We start from the raw sequence: 23,501 nt of genomic DNA on the forward strand, positions 1-23,501 counted from the left end.
CTGAACTGCAGGGAGCTCACATGGGCAACACACAGCTCTGTTTGACCCAGATCAGCCACCGTACTGTGAGAGAGACAACAAAGAGCCAGCTTCTTTTCAGGCCACCCCCACCACCAACTGTCTTAGCCGGAGCAGAAGCCTCCTTAATGACTGCACAGCTGTGATGAGTTGCTATGGGAACACAGGTCACGAACCGTGTCGGGACGCTTTAACAGCAGTAATGTGATGGGTCAGTATCAGCGCTGCTGCTCCAAACCAAGGGGTGGGGCTTAGAGGTGTCCTTGAACCGGACGCTTCCCACCACGGGCCCAACGTTGACCTGTGAATCAGTCCAACAGAACTCAGGAGGTTGTTCTGGTCAAGGGTTTCTCTTGCTCAACAGCTCTCGGAAGATACCATCTTTACATGTGTCGGTTCCACCCCCCAGGACTGAAGTGTAATCAGATAGGGGCCTTAAGTGTATCTACTTGGGGTACTTGAGATGAAAAAGAGAGGTCACTATCCCAGAAAACATCTGGCAGCCCCCTGCTGGGTCACATTATCGGTGACATCTCGTGGGATAGTCCCTGGAGCCCAGGCCAGTGATTGCAGTGTGCTGGGGTAATCTGTGACCCGCCCTGCTGGCTCTCACAGACAGACAGGAAACCCTGGTTCAACCTCAGCGAGCAGAAACGGGGAAGAACAGAACCAAGCTGAATGAAGGAGAAGCTGAATGTAACCTGGATATAGTCTGGATGGAACATCATGTCGTTGGCAGGAGTGTTCGCTCCACCATTCAAACATAATCAGTCACCTCTGCGCTGGAGCCTGGCTGACTCTCATGTGTTCCCCTTTGCAGCACAAAAGCAACAGTTCATTTTTCTGCTATCAAGAGTGCAGGAATTCACTGAGGGAGGAGACACAACAAAGTCCCCGAGCAGCAGCGTTTGACTCACTGTAGGCCATTATCACAGATGACGGAGGGGAGTGAGAGATCTGTAGCCATCGATCGCCCCGCTGGACCGTCAATACTCTCCTTCCAGTTCTGACACGCTGGACTAATGGCAGCAGCAGACACACGCCCACGCAGCATCCCAGCACCTCTGGGTGTCATGGACAAAAGAGAATCCATTAATACGTCAATAGAGGAGAACCTGGGTGTACCTGCTGCCTCAGCCCTTTCACCAATCAGCACGGCACAGAGCAGCTGCATTAACTACCGCCACACTCCGTCTTCTGCTCTCCGCTGCTCTGTAAACTCTAGTTTATGTGTGAGAGCAAGCACATTCATGTCCACTCTCTCGTCACCTGCTTTAGGAAGATATATTTGTGCGGTGGTCCTGGAGACAGGAGGGTAATGGTGTGAGAGGAGCTGCTTGGCTGCTCCTCGGGGGGACGGTGTTGGGGCCGCGGGGCCAACCCCTCCTGATCACACGGAGAAGGACCACTTTGCCTCAGAGAAAAAGGAAAGGACGAGGTGACAAAAGAGCTTTTGTGGATGTAGGTTTACGGCGTTAACCCCTTTCTCTCCCGGCATCACATGAATAACAAGAAACTACTGTGACAACTGAGCGATAGCCCGAGGCAGTGTGTTTGATTCTGTGTGTGTGTGTGTGTGTGTGTGTGTGTGTGTGTGTGTGTGTGTGTGCGTGTGTGTCAGGGGTTGTCCAGGATGTTTGGCCTCAGGAGTCTTGTGACAGAGCTGACATTCTGGAGAAATGGGAGAGTGGTCATCTGTTGTCAAAACGCCACAAAGGAGAGGATTTGCTACAAAAAGGAAGAGCTCTCGCTGCACTTTTGCGTGTTAGTGTCAGAATTAGTGAAGCCACAGTAGGTTGTCAGCATGGATCTCGCTCACGGTGTCACTGAGGTGTGTTGACCTGCTGATCGCTTTAAATAGGGAACTTGCAACAGTTGTAAAATTAGACGTTACCAATAAACAAAAAGGCCCTTCTGAGTTATTTCTGCGCTTCCACCTGTCCCTTTAAGTGCGAACCAGTGTGTGGAATTGTGTGTGTGGTGTGTGTCCTCCCTATGGCTTGTCCCCTCAATGAGACATATGTCAGGCAGAGCCACCGTGTCAACACCTGACCTTTAGTAAAGAGCAGGCCCCCAGAAAACGCATGCACACCCATGTTAATGCCTTCTGTCGCCCTTTCATTCGTCTCTCTCACTTCCTTGTTGTCTCTTGCTTTCATTTCATTAATAATCACATGATTCTGCTGTTTCAGCAGCAACCTTGTTTTAACATTTCTGTCTCTTTTTCTGCCCCTCCGTCTCTCTTCTGTGCTCTCAGTCTTCTCTGAGTCTCGCTGACATTTGGTGACACTCCCTCCCTGGGGCAGCCATCACTTTCGATGAGCATTGCATGTGACAGGCCATCTTTGTCTTTTTAAGCCATTAGCAGTTCCTCTCCTCCCTCCTTGCCACCATTCTCCTCCTTTTTTAAACATTTTCTGCCCTCTTTTATATGTGTGAGCCCATCTTTCACTGCTCTCTGTATTCATCTACACCACAGACAGTGTGGTGTAGCAGAGGAACTGACACGAGTAAATATGTTGGGTCTCTGTCAGGAACTGAGGTGTTGGTTCCAATTCACTGCTGCCAGTGATAAATCTGTGCAGCAAGCAATACTTACAGGTGAGCAGGATTTAATTAGATCTTCCAGTCAGAGGATTATTTGGCAGAGGATCTGCTTCCTCATAGGCTGGTGTAATTCTCTGCTCTCCCCCACACTAAACTGTCAGGCCTAATAGAGGAAGGAATGTCCAGTCACCTGCTCCTAAAATGCAACAGCCCTGTGCTACACTAACCTAATATAGACCTGCACTAAACAAGCAGGTTGGATAACACTGTTATTGCTCATTGCATATATTTAAACACACACCTCAGCATGGCCCAGCTCAGCTGCTCAGCCTCAGTCCAGCAACTTGGAAAGTCACATCACAGTGTGTGAAATTCTAAACATACGTTTGTACATGACGATTCCAACAGGCAGAGGGAGGGAATGAATTTATGATCCCGAGGTGGTTTGGGTCTGGAGGCACTTTAAAGCTACAGGGTGTAACTTCTCATTCTTCCAGTTGTTGTCCAGGTTTGTGTAATCAGAGACGCAGCAGTTTAGCATCAGCACCCTTGTACTCACCTGCGTATGTGCAGGTTTGTTCAACCCGCGTAAACTCACTTGACCATGGTGAGCAGGCGAGGAGTGTTCGCTTTTTCTGGCGCATCTCGCTGAACCGTACTAGCGGAATGTGTCCAACAGTCCGGAGGTTTGTCTCGTAGGATCGAATAGCCTCTGCAGTTGCTGCTTTGTATCTTTTGCTTCAGGCTGTCGCTTGAACGACAACGGCTGGAATTTGCAGCTGCGATGACAAAAAGTTGCAGAAGTCCCAGCAGAGACAACAAGCTTTCATTACCTTCATGTACGTTGTTGTTGGCGCGGATCTGAGCGCTCATCGTCATTAGGATGATAGCGGGTGTGCGCAGGTTTCTTCATCCAGTGGGAGAAAGACTTTGTTCACCACGTCACCAAACACACTGAATTTCAGAAGTCTGTAGATTGTGACATGCAGAGACTTGTACTTTCTGGTGATGAACTAAATGAATAGACAGAACAGATTCGCCTGAAGTACCTTGCAGGTCATTGTGCAGGTCATTGGTGCTCAGCCCTCTCCTGCAGTCCTTCTGTTGCCCCCCCCCTCCAGTGAGCAGTTTAACAGTTTGATGGCTACACTGTGAATTCTTCTGTCAGGAACGTGAATGCAAAGGATGCTCCTTTGTATGTGACAGTAAACGAAGTCGAGAAGAAGTGTAGAGAGTAAAAACTGTGTGGTGCTACCGGCATCATGGACGCCTGGCAGCATTTGTGGCCGTTGTTGAGCCGTGTTCAGCTGTCTGACCAGCGAGCAGACAGAACCTGGATCACGCTGTGAAACTGGACTCTTGTCTAACAACATGTAGAGGAGGCTCAACAGTTTGGCCTCCCACTTGTTGATGACAAATGATTATCACACCGCTGGATGCATTTGCCCATTCTCCAGCCTGAATGCATGAGTGAATGGCAGTCACGTGGGGGGCTCATAGCTTATCTGCTGACCGAGGCAGGCTGCTCTCATTAGCACTGAAGGGCTTAGTGAAAAAGAAAGTGCGCTATGTAATGAAGTTTGATGCAACTGATGTAAGTGACCACATTTACACGGGCTGGATGCCTTTCACTGATGACTCTAATAATATCCCCTCTGAGCCTCCACTCAAAATGTCAACCCTGGACACAAACTGGTGAAATCAGAGTGGAGGAGAGCATTATACTAGTGCGCAGCTTTCACAAGCTATCAGGCTGTTTCCACAGCCTGAATGAGGCCTGACAGCAGAGGTGACAGGGACATTTCACTTTGCCTGTGACACTCCAATGAGGTATGACGGCGGCTCGCTCACGATGAGTCAGGTTTGTGTGTGCCTGGCATCATAGAAGGGAAACAACTGCTGCTATGCTCTCCTCCACCGGTGTTTTGTTCTTGTCTTTTTGGTGTGTACTTTCCAGTGCAGTTGTCAACAAATCATATCTAGGAGAGAAACCCTTTTAGAACACGCATCGCCTCTGAGAATCAGAGCTATAGACGAGCGAGCAGAGGGAAGGTGGCTGCAGCTCTTCTGGGTTTACCAGAATTGTCAGCAGATGTTTCCTCTCCTCACCCACCGTCTTTGTCACTGCTTTCTTAGTCACTCGTCTTAGTCACTTGCCTCAACTGCACGTTGCCGCGCTGGCGTTCTCTGACCACAGAGCTGCTGAGTGTTGGAGAGCAGGAGCAGGCCCTGCACCGGTGCACCAAGGGAGGAGGGCAGAGATAGCATAAGTAGCTAGAACAGTGTTTAGGTGTGTGTGCTTTCGGAGACTTTGTGTGCATGAGGTGAACTTATAATCAAACATTTCATTCAGGCCCTCTGTGGTGTCCACCACAATGCCTGGAAGCCCTCTGCATGCCAGCATTACAGAACACTCCTCACTCACTTAGGTGCACCGTTGTTACCTCCAACATAAACATGGCTTAGGAGCCCAGTGTAAACTTGGTGGCCAGGGCACGGCTGTGGATCGTGTGTGTTCACACCCTGCGGGCCCTACCAGCCCACCTGGCCTTATTTAGAAGAGCTGAGTGGAGCCAGCAGCCGCTGCCGCAGCAGCGCTTTGCAGGGCACAGTGCAGCAGAATGTAGAGCCTCTCCGTGCCGGCTCCCCCGGGGAGAAATACCATCGTCTGCCACTGTGATTCCTAGCAGAGCAGCCTGGGAGTGACCCTTGGTCCCAAAACGGTCCATCACCTGGGTGTCATTCAAGGACCACTGCAGTCTTAGTGCCGATCCAGAGTAATACAAGTGTGAGACTTGTGAAGCAAATGCTTAATATGGAAATCAGAGTTGTTTTCTCTTCTCGTGTCACTCCACGATCTATGCATGGTGGTATGTGCACGTCATCGGTATCGGCAGATACGGGTCATTTCTTAAATACATCAGTTTGGTTTGATGGGTGATAAAGTTTGCTCAAGTTTCTTCTTCGTTGCTCATCGTGTCATCTATGATGAGGAAACCATACAGTACATGTACAGTTAATGAGTTTTTCCAAATGTTTTGGACACAAAGAAAAAGCTTTTTTCAACATTCACAATGTTTACGTGTGTTTTTCTGTGTTTAAGTATCAAATAAACTCATTTTTCAGAGCGATGAAACCGACATTGGTAAATATTGGCTATCGGCCGGGAAGATCGCACATCCCCAGTCACAGCCATTGAGGGCGACTGACTTCCTTCACACTTCCAAGTGTCATCATGCAGATTAAGAGAACAATAGCATCCATTAGCATTAGTGTTATCATGGAAAGTGGAGTTGAGGGACCCATGGAAGCCCATTAGCTCGTGTGCTAAAACCTCGATCAGTGTCATTATGAAGACAAGAGCTCTTTGTCTCGCAGGTCACCAGTGCAGCAGCGGCGAGCTCAACAGGTCGAGGGCTTTGATGGAGTCATTGTCTCAGTCCTGGGTTGTATCAGCTGGCTGAAGCACCACATCTTGCAGTCGTGGTACATACATTCCTGCGTTCCTCTGCTGACTGCTGCGTTCTGTGTCGTGCTTCTGCTTTTTTATCTTTCCAGCCAAACTTAGAAGAATGAGTAAGAGTCATGTGATTTTATTGGGGGAGTTTCTGTGCTGAGTATCTGGAAAAGTCGAGCCAGAATCAGAGCGGCCTGCTCTGGTACGGGTAGCACTCTCTTGTGGTGGAGGGCTTAGCACGAGCAAGGACACAGTCTCTTGGGACCCCTAGTGCCCTCGACAGCTAACTGACGGTGAAGGGATGCTGTAGTGTGTCACAGTTACTTCTCTAAAGTACTGGGACCAAACAACAATGGTCCAACTTAAGTGTCTTAGTAAGTTGGAGGCAGCCTGTGGAAAACAGTTAACTGAGAAAAATCCCCAATTCTTTTGTTTTGCTATCGCCACTTGAGATGACCTTCCTGACTCTGTGGGAGGAAGACTGTTGTTTTAACAAAACCAGCCGCATTTACCTCTGCTGAATGAGGCGCCTCACCTTGAGACGGCATACTTGAGGTTTTGAATGGCACAGCTTTGTTTTACTTTGGTTGGAGCTGGGTTTTTTGTAGTGGTTTGCTTCCCTGAGAAAATGGCACTGCAGAGCCGCAAGGGCAGACTGTGTGACGGCAGGGTCTGTAGTCTTTGAGGATGCCTGTGGTAGCTGCAGCGCTGCCTTCCTGGCCCTGTGCTCGCTCTCAGATCAGTTGTGTACCTCAACCAGGGATCCTGCACAAAAGCTAAATATAGAGAAAAAGGAGTAGAAAAGAAGATGAATGCTGCTGGTGATGAGTGGAACCGTGCAGTCACCAGCAGAAGAATAGAGGAATAAGTGTCAGTTAGCAGGTAGAAAGGAGTGGGAGAGCACAGCCTTTGATCTGTCTCTTTAAGAGCCAAACTCAGGGAAAAGTGTTTTGGTTGGACATTCCAGAAATACCTCCTACACGTTCTGGTATGGGGATGTCAGTCTGCTCACAAGACATATAGGTTTAGGGTTCTGTACAGATGTCCTACAGGTAATGAATCAAGATAAAAGCTCTCCTCAGATGTTAATATGTTTGTTCGCCGGCTCTATATATGTGTGTACACATATGTGTACTGTGTATATATATATATAAATATATGTGTGTGTGTGTGTGTGTATACATGTGTTTCTCCACGTCGCCATCTCAAGCTCAGTTATGAAGCCAGTCAGTCACACCTGGAGGGCCTCAAGCACAGATAGCTCCCTCCCACAGAGGATGAGATAGTGACGCTCCTATCTGGCAAGCCTGGCGGTGTGAAAGCACAAGACCAGCAATCTGGTGCCACACAAGCACTCCTCTTCAGGGATTTCAAGTTCATGAAATGTTTGTCACGCGTGAGGCTGAAAGAAGTGATGGCAGTTTGACGCATGAACTCAGGTACACAGTTTGTAATCAAGACTAAACACTGACAAGTCGACAAACCTGCAATGAGGGAAATGTGGTGCTTCCTGCTGTGTGCCGACCGATGAGCGGCGCCACGCGTGCCAAGGTGATCCGCTTCTACGCTGTAATGTTGGTTCTGTATGGGGAGTTACCGGAGCAGTCACTCATTCCTCTGCTGGGATCTGATACAGTCTGGCAGGTGTCTCAACAACACAGCCTTTTCTCCTGCAGCGTGTGTATGTGTGGCTGGTGTGGACTGCCTGGCACTGTCGTCCAACAGACTCGGAGAAGGACGGAAGCTTTGGCTGCTGTCCTTTACTCTGAAACCGTGCTGGAACTCCAGCTGTGGCCAGCGACAGCATGTGCTAACATCAATAACTGCGTGAGAGCTAGAAATAGCTGAGGATGCTGCAGCTCTGTTGAGCCACCATGTGATGCGGACTCAAGGCCTGAGCGTTCATTCACACCCTCCTGCTATCTGTTCAGTGCTCTTACTCTTGTAAAGAGGATTAATGGCGAGAGGTGAAAGATTAAATATTTCCTCTGGTGTTCAACACGTTGCAACTTTCTGAAGTCGCCTCCTTCCCCTAGAAGCCCCCCCCCCCCTTTCTCATGTGTGGGAGTCGTCCTCCTGTTGTGTGTTAGCATGCTAGCGCTAATGAGGCCAGCTGTCCAAATGCTCAGCCGGTCAGCCAGAAGGGATACAGCCTTTGTTGATGCTAGGTGTTACATCGCCTGTTGGAACACACACTTTTGTTTCAACACTGCCCACCATTTGGCACAGGAAGATCGCCTCTGTTCACCCCCCCCCCCCCCCCACACACACCCCCATCCTTTCCTCCTTCTCTCACCTTAGCCTTACTTCGCAGCTCCCTCTTTATTGTCCCGCTGCTGTGGCCCCCTCCTGTCTGCACATTGATTTTCTCTCTCCAGCTTTGTAGTTGATCATTTTCTTGACACTCCTGCTGGAGAGTGTTGCCTTTGTAACTGCTTAGCTCAGCTCCACACCTGAGTGGCTGGGCCTCAAGCAGCCGCTCCGACTGCTCCGACAGTACTTTCTGTTTCAGCAGGAAGAGTTGTGCCCTGTTTGGGTGTCTGAGAAGAGACAATACATCACCTGGTGCAGTTGCTCTGACAGAAAAGACAACGAGGGCGGAGGTGTAAAGTAGACGAGCGGGAGTGAGGAACAAGTACAGATGAGATAATACACTCTTGTTATGAATCGAAGCGATCACTGCGCTGGAGTGGGTTCCGTTTCAAAGCCATAAATACGTTGAATGTGAAGCTTGATAGTGTCCAGGTACAAAGGATGTGTGTCACCACGGCTGAGCTGAAAGCATCTCTTGAAAACTACAACCTGCTTGTAATCACATCAGGGTAAAGAAAAACAGGTAATGTCATGGAGGGAGAGAGAGGAGCGAGGTTGAGATGAAAAAGCTCTCCTGATGAACTCCGATAGGATTCTGCAGCTGCGGCACAGCGGTGTTGACCCTGTGAATGGCTCGCCAAATAGCAGCGCTTCCCCCTCCTCCTCCTCCACCTTTCATCCCTCCACCCCCACACCTCCATCCTCTCTCCTCCCCCTCAGCCTGAACCCTGCATGTCTATCAAGTCTGTGTGAATACCAACCAGTTGTAATGACCCACATGATGCAAAGAGAAGGAGAGAGACCTCGCCAAACAATCTTCATTGATTGAAACAGAGGATCATGATTCTCCCAGATACGCCTCCTCCCGACAAACAACATTAGCAGCTACTTCAGAAAGAGGTGGGCGGGGGTGAGCGAGAGTGAGGATGGGAAGAATAAACGTTCAGGTGGTTTGTACTGGCAGTGCATATTCAGCAAGTGAAAGCAGCTGGTGTGTATGTGTGTGCATCCACTGTGTGATGTGTAGATAAAGTAGCCAGGGGAGGTAGCTTCAGCGCTGCAGCGGCCCTCTGCTGACTGGGCTGCTCTCACCGGAGAATTGATTTGGCCTCTGAGAGGATCTGTAGCGCTCTCAGTGGAACAGAAGGATGGAGCGGGGGGCGGGGGGAGTAACACAGGTGGAATTGAGAGAGATGTCGGAACAGGGAGGAAATGAAAAGAAGACGCAGGAACACACACTCGCGGTCTCACATTCATCCGAGGCGGACAGTCAGGAAAATTTACTCCCCTTAATAACCCCGTCCGTCGGCTGGGTGTCTCCTGGCTCCTTCAGCCCATAACAGCACCGACCAGGTCACAGCAACTCCCACACACCAGCACACACATACCACTTCAGTCTGCAATCTCATGATCTCACGCACTGGCACTCAGTGTGTGTGTGTGTGTGTGTGTGTGTGTGTGTGTGTGTGTGTGTGTGTGTGTGTGTGTGTGAATCTTCTGCTGGGGGCCTGTTTCTATGGGAGATTCTTTTCCAGTTTTTAATTCATATCCTTTTAGCACATGTAGGATTTGTCTTGGTGCTCGCGCCGCCGCCTTCATCCTCTCCCGCTGTAACAAGCCTCCTCCCTCAGTTCAGCAGATTTATTAAAGTTACACCACGTCCCTGTTACGGGTGGGGCTCAACTACAACTACTCCCTTGAACAGCTTTGACGTTTAAGTGACGTAGTTCATGTATTGAACCTGTCAGGCTGATGGCCTTCAGTACTCCTCATCGACAGGGTTGTGCAGCTCCACTCCTGGGATACAGGATACGGCCACGGTGCATTCATGAATACATAGCACGACCATTTTAAGATGAATCACAATAGTTGTTTAAAAAAAAACCCGGACAGCCGATGACTTTCTCACAGAAGTGACATGTTAGTCTCTCGTGATCTGACAGCTGGAATGAAACAGTGTAGATTAGAGTGCAGTCACAGTTTAGTGCCTCTTTAACACACAATAACCTGTTAACATGGCAACATGTTGGCATTGATCCCAGGGTGTCAGTCTGTCACTAGAGAAAGTACCTCCATACGTTGCAGTATCAATGTGAATGTGACCCCTGGTTCTGACCTCTGACCCGTGTCCTCCTCTGCAGTGACCAACTACAGTAATGTGGTGGAGGCCGGCTCAGACACAGATGACGAGGACAAGCTGCACATCGTGGAGGAGGAGGGCAGCCTGGCGGACGGAGGGGACTGCGACAGCACCCTGCCAGAGGAGGAGCACCCCAGGGAGCACTGCTGGGACAGAGGTGAGTCCAGGCCACCAGCCTGCATGATGTTCCTGACGCGCTCCACATCTCTGCATGGAGGAAGCACCTGTCTTCCTGAAGCTTTAACACTTGAGAGTTGGTGGCTGATATCAACTCTGCTCACGGTGAGTCGGACAAGTGTCAGACTCTTGGAGCCAAGTGAGCTCTTTGACACCGTCATCAGTAGAGCGCACATAGCATCGGTCAGAATCAGGGTCACTGATTGGCTGCTTAGCTCCAACAAAACTAACTAGTGTAGCGGCTGCTTTCCCGGTTTGACCTCAGCTGATGTGATGGAGGCAAAGTCAAGAAATGGCTGTCTGACATCAGAAAGCTTGGTACCAGGCTTTGTCTCATTGTGAAGCGGAGCACAAGGAAACAGGTACTACACACAGTGGGTTTTCAACTAAAGCAGGAAGTACGATATTAAACCAAGACAATGCCAGCAGAGGGAGAGACCTTCAAGTGGAGAGAATAGCAGCACCGCACAGAGCCAGCACTGAGCTTTATGACACAGGTGGGCATTGAAGGGGCTGCCGTGAACTTCTCTTTACCTCCAACTGTGTGGAAGTGACATCAGAGGCGGCCTGTCCCCAAAGGAAGGACCGACGTCACCCCCCCCCTCCCCCAGAACAACAATAGCAGGTGCTGAAGGATGTTGGTGTTTCAACCTGAGCTGAAGGCTTCCTGACGTCATGCTGCAAATAGTGTGTGTGTGTGTGTGTGTGTGTGTGTGTGTGAGAGAGAGAGAGAGAGAGAGAGAGAGAAAGAGAGAAACAGGGAGAGAAGCTGATCCTGGGTCTGTTCCAAGCACAGTCTCTGAAACAGTAAAAGAGAAAATGCAATGTGATATTGAGCCACAGGAATATTTATTTTAGCCCCCCCCCCCCCCCGGTAGATTCTGGCTGGATTCTACACTGGTGAGAGATCTGTGAGACAGGGGGTGTGGGGGGGCTTTTATGAAGTAAGCACATGTGAAAATGTCTAACATCCAATGCCTTTCGATGGAGCTTCTGCTCGCTGCCACACACACGCGGCCCTCCTGAGCTCGCCGCCCTGCGTCGCCGCCTTCCAGCTGCATCTTCTTGCATAAAGGGAAAGTTGGAGGAAGAGTAATGTCACTGGGTTTGGCCCGAGCCTGTGAACATTAAACACTTCAAAAGCATGAGTTACTCTGACACAGCTCAGCGAGCTGGCGGCGCTCCACAGTTATGCCTGTGCAAGCGAATTATCATTTGCTCCCCACTCATGTGAGCACACACACCTCTGCCCCCCCCCCACCCCCCACCCCACACTGTAGCCTCAACTCATACATCAAGCAACATCTTTAGCTGTCAGTCTGGATTGGACTGATGAAACACGGAGAAAGCCACAGTGTGTTTAAACAAACACACTTCTCTTTTTTCTGATCCCTCCATACCTCTGTTGGTTTCACTCCTGAGAGCAGAGAATTCTGCACAGCCTTGAAAAGTGACCACCACCCACTAATCTTCTCCTCAGCACAGCCCAGTTTGCTTCAAATTAAAGCCCTGACACCCCTCCTCCTGGGACGGCCATGCTCCAAAACCAAGAGGTGGTTTTTTAGTGCTTTGCCATCTCTCCTTTCTGTCCTCCCCTCCTTTTCTTTTTTTACACTGCTGCTCTCTCTTGCTGTTTCTCTTGTTCTGAATCATTCCTCTTGATTATATGGTATCATGGGCCCCTTGCTCGCTGTCATTACTCATTTACTCCTAAACGATTATGTAGTGGTGGAGGAGCCCAGCGTTGGTGCAGGAGACTGCAGGCTGACTAACTCAGGGGAGGAGAAGCTCGCGTGTTGACCTGGGAGGGCTCTCTCCTCCATATTTGATGAGTTGTAGAGCGTGATTACATCTCGCTGAATGGAGGATGGAGCTGGAGAGCTTTGATATCATGAGGCCAAGGTACTTAATGACAGTGGAAGGCTGAGCTTAACGGCATGGAAATATAGCCTGAGGCCCTTAAAAGATGAACCGCTTGTATGTAGTGTGTGTTTGATATCCATTAGCACCGCTCTCACACAGCGATGCTTGTGTGTACACTTGTATTTCACTGCTGGCCCGATGGGCCGAAGTGATCGCGATGTTCCTTCGACTCGCTCTCCAATCTTAGCTCATTTGTGCTGCGGGGACTCGGTGGACACACAGGAAAACCTACATTCCTGTGCGCATTATGTCATGATGTGGTGTAAAAGTGAGCCACCCTTCTGCTCAGGAAAGGAGGAATCTCTCTCAGGACTGTCCAGTCTCACAACAGCGCAAGGGTGTAGAAATACCTCTGATGTAGTGCGGCATCTTCACAAATGGTGTGAGCTGTGTGTCCATCCCCAGAGAGAGGATATAGAAACGCGTCTAGATGCACCACCACAGGAGGCAGTGGGGGGCGAAGGTCAGCCAGGAAATGCATGATGGGATACCGTCGTATCATGTTGCAGGGATTGTGGGCAGAGAGAGATGTGAGGGGAGGAGAAGAGGAGTGAGTGGGTGGTCTGCTGAACGTGCTGTAGATGTAGCGGTGAAATAAATACCAACAAACTACTTTTTAAAATTGCAGCTTCAACAGAACGTCTTGCTTCAGCCTCACATGCTCTTTGTTACGGGACTTTTTAACATATTTCCCACTGGTCTAGGGGGGCATTCACATCTCTGCGTCAGCACATAAATGGCCTGTGTGATGTTTCATGTCAGGAGAGCAGCCTGATAACACGGAGCCGCCTCAGCGTGGCTCTCAACCCTTCTGGCCTCACTTTGTACTTAACAAAGAGAAGAGAGACACACACACACGCAGTGAAAACAAATGCTTGTCACACCTTTTCACCACAGACTCCCAGCTGGGACCGCACTTCACACACACACTCCGAATTTTGTAGCCTCGAGGTGTGTTTGGATGCTGCTTTTGAGCAGGATGGGAGCTGCAAACAGCCGGATCAGCACTTCCTCACATGTCTGCCAGAGTCTCCTCAGCGACCATACAACTGAAGACCAGATTTTGAAAAAAAGATCTTTTTATTGTCATTATTTATAAATCTACATTCCAAATTTTTCATTTCAGAAGCTGTAGGTCTGACTCAGGCTGGAGGCTGGACAGGGCAGAAGCAGGGGATGTGAACGTCTGTTTAGTCCAAACTCCACTTTTGTCTATCAAAACCATTAGTAATCATACACTGCCTAACAACGTGTGATAGTTGCCCATGAGAAAAAAACCTCTGCAACATCCTGTTTATGTGATGGTTCTCCAACTGTCTTCACCATTATGAAACCAGAACAAAACACATGCTGAAGATGAGTCATTTTCACTTCTACCACATAAAAGTGCTTCTTCAGCCTGCTGATGGAGCGGCCGTCATCTTCAGCACCTGACGCTCAAGTCTACATCTGAGAGGGGGAGTGAAGAAGGGAAACTACTCAGGGCCGGAGGGCCCCCCCCCCATCTGCCTGTGAAGACGGTTTCACTTCCACAAGCAGCAGTTGAACAAAGTGGTGAACCAATAAAAAGGCACAATAACGAGCTCCCTCATTGTGACTTAAAAGACAAGGAACGTGTGTACATGTGTATATATACACGTGTATATATATATATACGTGTATATATATACATGTGTATATATACATGTATATATATACACGTGTATATATATACGTGTATATATATACATGTATATATACACATGTGTATGTATATATATATATATATATATATATATATATATATATATATATATATATATATATATATATATATATATATATATATATATATATACATACATGTGTGTGTGTATGGAGTCCTTGTTATATATCTGTCTGGTAAATATTGACTGTAACCGCGTCACCACCCAGCATAAAGCCAGCAATCATTCGCTGGTGGGTGTTTATCCATTTATTGTCACTGTTTCATTATTATCATTGTTATTATTATTATTATAATTACGATGTTCCCCGACTCACTGGTGTGACCAGGCTGTATTGTACAGACATCATAGCAATAATGTTCTGTTTGTAGTCCATAAATGAAATAAATGATTTAATGTAAAAGCATATCAGAGTCACAGAAATAAGCGCAACATAGTATGAAATTACCGTGTACAGTATTCACTCTCATGTTGCTGTTGTTGCTCTTGAGGGAAACATCAGCCTCTGATTGTTTCACCGGCGAGGGGTTGCGTGTTTGGCGCCCAGCAGCGAGTGTGTGTGAGTATCTCAGAGTTGCTGTCACCTGCTGCGGCAGTAAACGAGAGACGGGAGAATCAGCAAAAAAGAAAATTTGCTGTTGGACAGTTACACAAAACCCTGGAAGCTGAAGGAGCTGCAGAGTCAGTTCATCACTACAAAGTGATGCCTCTGACGGTAGATGCCGACATTCCTGTTATGAAACCACATCGATTAAGATTCTGAAAAAATAGCAAAGGTGTGTGGGTGTTACTGCTGCTGAGGTCATGGGAGAAAAGCTGTGAGATATGTGGTGTTAGCAGCCACTCGTGAGTTCAGCAATCCACTGTGGGATCACAAGAACATAATTCGACTTTCTTAGAACTTTCTCCTTCTGCACACTCACACACGCACACACACACATTCACCAACAGACAACCCCTTTCCCTGGATTAGGTCTCACGGGTTTGTTATGGGGCAGGCCGGCGGCTTCTTTGAATGGTCTTAATAACCATAGCAACACATGGCTGAAGCTGATATTGTTTCATGGGTTTGTGAAGGTGCACCAGAGGAAGCACGAGTACTGCTCCATGTACCATTACTGGTATCCAGTGTGGCGGTGACTCATGAGTGCTACACCTGTTCCCGTCTCCAAGGAACACACAGCTGGCCCTGTCTCTCAACACACACACACACACACACACACACACACACACACACACACACACACACACACACACACACACACACACACAAGTCACAACACAATACTCCAGTCACTGAGCAAGGGAGTACTTCAGTCTATCTGTAAAACATCTGCACAGGAAACACACCACTGTATCCGTAGTAGCTAAATTTTACTTTTAGGGAATTAGTCGTTAGAACAACAACCAGAGGCACACGGCGAATCCATGCTGGTGTGGTAGTGTATGCACTGCACCTCAGGAAGAAGGGAGCTAATCAGCTAACACCAACCTCAGTTTAGTCATCCTGTTAGCTGCAGCCCGAGGATTCACAAAAGTGGGCTTAACTGATAGATGATGAGGAAGAGCAAGCTGGGCTGGCACATGTAGATCAGCTGGTCGTCGTGTGTGTGTGTGTGTGTGTGGGGGGGGGGGGGATTGTTGTGGTGAAAGGTGAGGGGCTAAAATACTTGTTATGTAAATGAAGGTTCTCACAGCACCTGCGTGTGTGTCTGTGTGCATCCTTCCAGCGTGATCTGTATTCCTGCTCGTCAGCTAATTATCAGGCCCCATCCAGGAGCCAGGTGTGGCTGTCAGTTGCAGCAAACAGCTGGATGCTGCTACGTTAGCGCCTGGCCTTTAGGCTAATTAGCTTCCTCATCCCTCTGTGAACAAAAGCCCTCAGGATGTTTGTTTTGGTCCCCCTGGTGCCACACACCTCACTCCAGACTGGTGATCAGGACCAGAGAATGGTGCTCACCTGTAGGGACACTCAGGGTGACACGACTGGATGCTCACAGTTTCTTGTGGACACCAGCGCCAAAGGGAAGAGCGACTCTGATCAGTGTGTATTTGTTCCCTCTCAGTGAAGGAGGATTGTGTGACGGACGGTGAAGATGATGTGAGCACAGACGCCCTGGTGGAGGAGATGCTTCAGCAAGGGGACACTGCCGTCATCTACCCAGAGGCCCCAGAGGATGAGCCGCCACGCCACGGCACCCCCGACGCCAGCATCCACGATGAGAACGGTACGGGACATCCAGCACTGCTGTGTCAGCCATGTTTTCTAGGCATCCAGATATGCTGTTAAATCATTTGTGTGTTCATTGATGGAAATGTTTATCAAGTGTCGTGTCTCACACGCACCATAACACACCTGGAGGGCCCAGTTACTAATTGCAGGCCTCCTGGGAAGAGCTCTACCTGCTCCCTGTCTCACCTCAGGTGTTAACTCCACCCCATTAACGCCGCTCTGTGACATCGTTACACAGTCTGCTATTTGTGAAGTGCAGCACACTGGTGCTTTTATGGCTCCTGGGTTTTGGCTTTTACCTGCTAGCACAGTGGGGGGTGGGGGTGGGGGGTGGAACAGCAACACCTGAGTAAATTTGTCACGTCTGTGTGAGCTGTGACTCACAGCTACCTGTGCGATAAGGTGTGTGTGTGTTCCCATCCTGAGGCCCTCACCTGTCCCCAAGGGAAACTTAATATATCACCTGTTAACGAGGTAATGCTTCACCTGTGTGGGAGCCGGCCCGCTGAGACCCGCTGCTCGCCAGCTTTGGGCCTGGCAGGCGGCGCTCATTTGTCTCCGTTTCTTCCATGTGGGGGTGTTTCTAACACTTAATAGACCATCAGACTGGTGGAGGGTCAGAGGTGTGAACGCTGTAATTGTGAGGGAGACAAACGCAACAGCTCACCGTGCTGCTGGACCTGGTTACCTGGGAGCTGTTTACCTGTGGGGGAAGAACTCTCACTGATTGGAGAAATAGGAGAGGAGTGTTATTGTGACATGCCATGTGTAACATCAAAGCAGCCTCCCTATTGACCAGGTTTTAACCCCCCGTCTCTCCTCCCACCCACCCAGGAACTCCAGACTCCTTCTCTCAGCTGCTTACCTGCCCGTACTGCGCGCGAGGCTACAAGCGTTACAGCTCCCTGAAGGAGCACATCAAGTACCGCCACGAGAAGACCGAAGAATGCTTCAGCTGCCCCGAGTGCAGCTACACCTTTGCACACCGCGCTCAACTGGAGAGACACATGACCGCCCACAAGCCAGGACGGGATCAGGTAAGCTGGTGACCCGCACAGGGAGGAGTGTTGATCAAACACGCTGACTGGATGAGGCAAAGTTCTCGTAGTCTTCCCTTTCAGCTCTGCTACATATACGAGTCCACACTATCTTCATTTCAAGTGCAGCTGGACTTCTTGTAATGCCGTTCAGTAGTGTACCACTTGTGTAGTGTTGTAGTAAATAAGTGTTGTTGTGTTGTACTAAACTATACAACCCTGCACAGAAGCTAAGCCCTGTTTCTTTAGCTTCCAAACATGATAAATAAACATGAACTTTTGCCCTCGATTGATTAATGACATTGTGACATGAATTAGTAGCAGTTCAAAGGTTGTGTTGTCATTGTGTATCTCACTGAGTGACCCCTCCCCCTGCCCCGACAGAGACACATCACACAGTCCGGAGGCAACCGTAAATTCAAGTGCACTGAATGTGGCAAAGCATTTAAATACAAGCACCATCTGAAGGAGCACCTACGCATCCACAGCGGTGAGTGGACAGCCCCTGACCCGGGAGTGTTAGCGGGTCTCTTGTGTTGTCACGCCATGATGTTGTGTTGGCTGTGGGTGTTTCGGTCTGGCTATCCAGGTTTTTATTTATGCTTGAGCTAATACCCTGTATTTAGAGATCCTTCATTGAATTTCAGTCCATTGTGTGCTCTTCCTTTTATGTGCCATAATTGTGTTTCTTTTGGCATTATGGGACAGCAATTAGAGGAGGGCATTTCCCAACGGTGCTATTACATCAGTGTTCCAGCATCATTGAAATGCATTAGAGCCTTTTTCCTGCCTTACTGCTCACAGCCTAGCTGCTCATTTAGCTTCATTCACTAATGGAAATCTTTGTTTCTCTCTCTCTCTCTCTCTCTGTCTGTCCCCCCCCCCCCCCCCCTTACACACACTGTGGTTTTATACAGGAGAGAAACCCTATGAGTGCTCCAACTGTAAGAAGCGGTTCTCACATTCGGGCTCATACAGCTCACACATCAGCAGTAAGAAGTGCATCAGCCTCATCTCGGTGAACGGCAGACAACGATTGGGCAACAGCAAAACCCTGACCCAGGACCCCCCACCGATCCTGCCCACATCCCCCTCCATCCTCCGCACGCAGATTAGGGAGAAGCTGGAGCACAGCAAGCCCCTTCAGGAGCAGCTGCCCCTCAACCAGATCAAGAGCGAGCCTGTGGACTATGAGTACAAGCCAGCGCTGATGACCTCTCCAGCTGTGACTGGCATGAATGGTGGAGTTTTCAACGGAGGGGCGGCAGCCCCGCTGCAGGGCACCGTGCAAGCTGTGGTCCTGCCCACAGTGGGGCTGGTGTCACCCATCAGCATCAACCTAGCAGACCTGCAGAATGCCCTCAAGGTGGCGGTGGACGGTAATGTCATTCGGCAGGTGTTGGAAAACAATGCCAAAGGCCAGGGGCAGGTGAACTCGGGGTTAACCACTGGAGCGCTTCACCCGCCGCAGCAGCAGCTCATCTCAGCCATCAGTTTGCCCATCGTGGGTCAGGATGGAAATGCAAAAATCATTATAAACTACAGCTTGGACCCCAATCAGGGCCAGCTCACAGCCCAAAACCTTAAGAAAGAGCCTGAGTCCATCTCACCAGCTCAGCCCTCTGAGACCTTCAAGTCCCAGAAACTCCCAGAAGATCTAACCATCAGGGGCGCCAGGACCACTGAGACTAAAGATGAGGAAAAGACCACTAAAACCTGTCTCCTGTGTGATAGCTGTCCAGCCGGGCTGGAAGCGCTCCACGCCCTAAAACACTGCAAGAAGGACGGTCTCAGGCTGAATGGCGAGTCTGCAGTTGCTGCGCTGCTGTCAGAGGGGGGACTGTGCAACCAGCCCAAGAACCTCTTGTCCCTGCTCAAGGCCTACTTTGCCTTAAATGCAGAGCCCACCAAGGACGAGCTGACCAAGATCTCGGACTCCGTCAGCCTGCCAGTTCATGTGGTCAAAAAGTGGTTTGACAAGATGCAGGAGGGTCAGATCTCACTCGGGGCCCCAACACCTCCTTCAGAGGAAGAGGATACCTGTGAGGCCAACAGTGCGATTTCTTTGGTGCCGGGAAAGGTCACGGCCACTATGAGCCCGTCTGTGACCCAGGACAGCCCGACAGAAGCGACCCCAGCTGAGGTCAACGGCTCTCACAGCTCTCCGGCCTCCCCCTCACCACTGAACCTGACAGCCGACGGCCTGGTCCCGGCCCAGAGCACTGAGGGACCCCTGGACCTGTCACTGCCAAAGCCCGACAGAGAGGAGGCAGAGACTATGATTACAAAGGCTCGCATTTACTCCTCCCCCTCAATTGTCTCTACCAATCAGGACGAACCTCTGAACTTAACTTGCACAAAAAAAGAAGCATCGCCACTCTCCTCTATGGGCAGCAGCCCCATTGCACTGTACGCCAGCCAGACAGGTGCCAACCCCCTCAACATCGCGACCACTCAGCTCCCCACTCTGGTGGCCATCGCTGACCAGAGCCGCATGCACTGCCTCAGGGCGCTAGCCACCAACAACAAACAGACTATCCTGATCCCTCAGCTGGCTTACACCTATACCACTACAGCCAACAGCCCTGCTGGGACGGACACACACGAAACCATCCACCTCAATGGAATCAAGGTGGGCATCACTCAGGCCCCTGGTACCGCCATAGATGTCCTGTCTCAGCCAAAGACTGCCTCAACTTTTAAAAAAATGCACTTATTCACTCTCCTGTCCAGAGTTGATGAGCTGAGATCAGTACCACTCTAATCACCTCTTAGCACCTCGCAAAAACTCTCTAATTAACAGTTTTTTTTCTTCATCTTCTGTTTCTAAATCCGTACAGAAGTCAAAGTGTAAAAACGATGCCAAGAGTTTGTAGCGTGACCAGCTGACACTCAAATCAAGATATGGTTTGTCAATGAGTGAGCTTCAGAGGTGCTGCCGGGCAGATTCCGTTACCTTTGGACAGACGTGCACAGGTCCTTCGGTCCGTCGGTGTTGTAGTCAATAATCATGGTGATGAGTTGGAGCAGCTCCACTGACCCATGTTAAATGTCCCAGTTTGAAAACCCCTCTCCATCCCTGCGCTACGCCTCACAGTCTCTCATCCCCCGGTGGGATTTTGTGGTTAGCGTACAACCAAGAGTGATACTGATCACGTGATCCAGCTCTCAGCTCTGGTTTTGTTTACTCATCCTGTGGCCTCCTGGAGACGGGAGCAACAGGTCATCTCAGTAGTTTAAATTCAGCGGTGGTTCCTCTGGATCTTCTGGATGTCAACCTCAGCAAAGAGGTTTAACTCTAAAATTCTTGTTTGTAAACCGATTGATTCACAGATCGTGCAGGAACAGATTCAGTGTTTAACCCACCAGCCATTTTGTGAAGTAAATGGACTGGAATCAAGTTGGCTTTTCTCTTTCTGAAGTGATCCGTCAAAACCAAATCATTACTTCCTTTTGTTCAGAACCGCAGCAGCATGATACATGGTCTGACACTGTCCCAAACCCAATCAATAAGTCATATATAGAAATGTCAGAATTCAGCTCTTTGTGAAAATGATAGCCCTCCATAGCTCTTCATTGTGCAGACAGCTAATGGGCCTGTAATGATGGATGTAGATCTCTGCAGCTGTGTGAGTGTCACCGCATGACATGTGGCTGCGCCGCAGAGGGAGTTGGTAGCCAGCACAGATGGGCCTGATACCAGGCCTGGGCTCTAGTTTGCCACGATGAGGGCAAGATACTAACCTGTTAGGGTTATAATGAAGTCCAGGAAGAATTAACAATCAGAGCATCTTAATAACCCTTAGTTAGGGTTAGACTGCTTAGAATTGTTGGGTGGAGGTTCATTGAAGGAGGGAGGTGCTGGACCTGCTCTACTTGGACAGAGTCAGGACAGAACTTTGGTTGGGTTTGGTGACACACTAATAAACCTGACTTGACTTGACTAGTTAGTCAAGTCAAGTCAGGTTTATCTGTTTGACAACAGTTCTCCATCAGCAGCACATCCTGCAACAGCAGCCACCAGAACCTTCCTTTACCAGCAGGAAGGTGGAGCAGATCCAGGATCAGTGGGGACGGAGACAGAGCAGGAGAGCAGGACAGAGACAAAGACAGAGAATGGAGGAGGACAGAGAGACAGAAGGAAAGAGAGGGACAGAGATAAAGAGAGAGAGAAAGGAGGAGAGACTGATGGACAGAGACAAAGACAGAGAATGGAGGAAGACAGAGAGACAGAAGGAAAGAGAGGGACAGAGATAAAGAGGGAGAGAAAGGAGGAGAGACTGATGGACTGAGACAAAGACAGAGAATGGAGGAAGACAGAGAGACAGAAGGAAAGAGAGGGACAGAGATAGAGAGAAAGGAGGAGGGACTGATGGACAGAGACAAAGACAGAGACAGAAGGAAAGAGAGGGACAGAGATAAAGAGAGAGAGAAAGGAGGAGAGACTGATGGACAGAGACAAAGACAGAATGGAGGAGGACAGAGAGACAGAAGGAAAGAGAGGGACAGAGATAAAGAGGGAGAGAAAGGAGGAGAGACTGATGGACAGAGACAAAGACAGAATGGAGGAGGACAGAGAGACAGAAGGAAAGAGAGGGACAGAGATAAAGAGAGAGAGAAAGGAGGAGAGACTGATGGACAGAGACAAAGACAGAGAATGGAGGAAGACAGAGAGACAGAAGGAGAGAGAGGGACAGAGATAAAGAGGGAGAGAAAGGAGGAGAGACTGATGGACAGAGACAAAGACAGAGAATGGAGGAAGACAGAGAGACAGAAGGAGAGAGAGGGACAGAGATAAAGAGGGAGAGAAAGGAGGAGAGACTGATGGACGGATGGGGATGTGAGCAGGTGGAGCTACAGGTGGCAGCTGGAGCCTCTGCAGGTCTGGAGCCTCCTCCAGCAGCACCAGGATCTGGGATGAGGGGAGAAGAAGAGGATTTAGTAAGACGTATGAGGACAGGAGGAGGAGAGAGAAGCCCAGTGCATCATGGGAGATCCCAGCAGTCTGAGCCTATAGCAGCAGATCTAAGGGCCAGCCTAAGCAGTCCTGAGTATAAGCCTGATCAACAAGGAAGGTTAATGCTTAGTTAGCTGTTAGCTTACTGGTAAATGTGAACGGTTTACAATGAGGGACCACTGATAGCAGTTAAATAATGTTTAGTGAGCTGTAGGCTAAATGTTAGATCTGGACTGTTGGCAACAAGGCAACATGAATAACCTTCAGTTAAAAGTTAGGCTGAGTAACTTACAGTCAGGGTCACAGAGAACATGACTAAATGGTTCATTATGCTTCACGCTCATTCAGTTCTGTTAAACTATTCTACATGAAAGAGCAGGAGAGCTTTTTGAAATGATCATGAAAGGAAATGCGTCAATCGTAGTTTTCAATTTATATTTTACGAATGACCGAGTTTGAACTAATTCTTATCAACATGTCCTCGTTAAGATAAAAACTCAAAACACTGGTTTGAAACGTCAGTATTTTCAGAAGGCGCAGAGGCGTGAGAGGTGTACAGCGCGGCCCCAGGACACCAGCGCGGGGACAGGTTTTAACGGCGAGTGTAAAGGGCGCTTCTCCAGGCCTGAGCAGGCCCGTATTGATCTGCTGGAGTCTTTTGAAACGCAGCGCCTCTGTCTGCCTCATTGATTTATTGTGGTTGTGTCGTACTGTAAGTGGATTGGTGCAGAGCTGCCTTGTAAAAAAGACAAATGAAGCGCTTCTATTTGTGGGTCCTTGATAATCAGTGGATGGCTCGCAGCAGACAAGAGTCTCTGAGGAGTGATCAGTGTGCTTATTTTCGGATGAAAAGCTCGGTTGAATAGTAACGAAAAGTTTCTCAACTGCCTCGGCCACCAGGAGGATGTGACACATCGGCTTGTTTCCTGCTAAGCTCACACTCTGAATTCTGCTTTCTGACTCATTCATTGTCTTTTTGTTAAAAAATCCTGG

At 49.2% G+C, this 23,501-nt stretch overlaps 1 protein-coding gene across 3 annotated transcripts in view; it reads left to right on the plus strand.

Annotated features, from left to right (window-relative positions):
* Window positions 1-23,501, plus strand: part of zeb1b (zinc finger E-box binding homeobox 1b) — a 65,001-nt gene that overhangs the window by 37,085 nt on the left and 4,415 nt on the right. For all 3 annotated transcript variants that reach the window (XM_086190917.1, XM_086190919.1, XM_086190918.1), the window contains 5 exons: window positions 10,477-10,632; window positions 16,348-16,509; window positions 17,349-17,551; window positions 17,936-18,041; window positions 18,469-20,183. In XM_086190917.1, coding sequence (XP_086047043.1) covers window positions 16,410-16,509; window positions 17,349-17,551; window positions 17,936-18,041; window positions 18,469-20,183 — 2,124 coding nt within the window. In that variant the 5' untranslated portion in view covers window positions 10,477-10,632; window positions 16,348-16,409. The remainder of the gene's footprint in view (window positions 1-10,476; window positions 10,633-16,347; window positions 16,510-17,348; window positions 17,552-17,935; window positions 18,042-18,468; window positions 20,184-23,501) is intronic.

This window comes from Aulostomus chinensis, chromosome 21 (genome assembly GCF_037954235.1).
Source record: "Aulostomus chinensis isolate RoL2024-O1b breed Wild chromosome 21, RoL_Achi_v1.0, whole genome shotgun sequence".
Classification (NCBI taxonomy): Eukaryota; Metazoa; Chordata; class Actinopteri; order Syngnathiformes; family Aulostomidae; genus Aulostomus; species Aulostomus chinensis.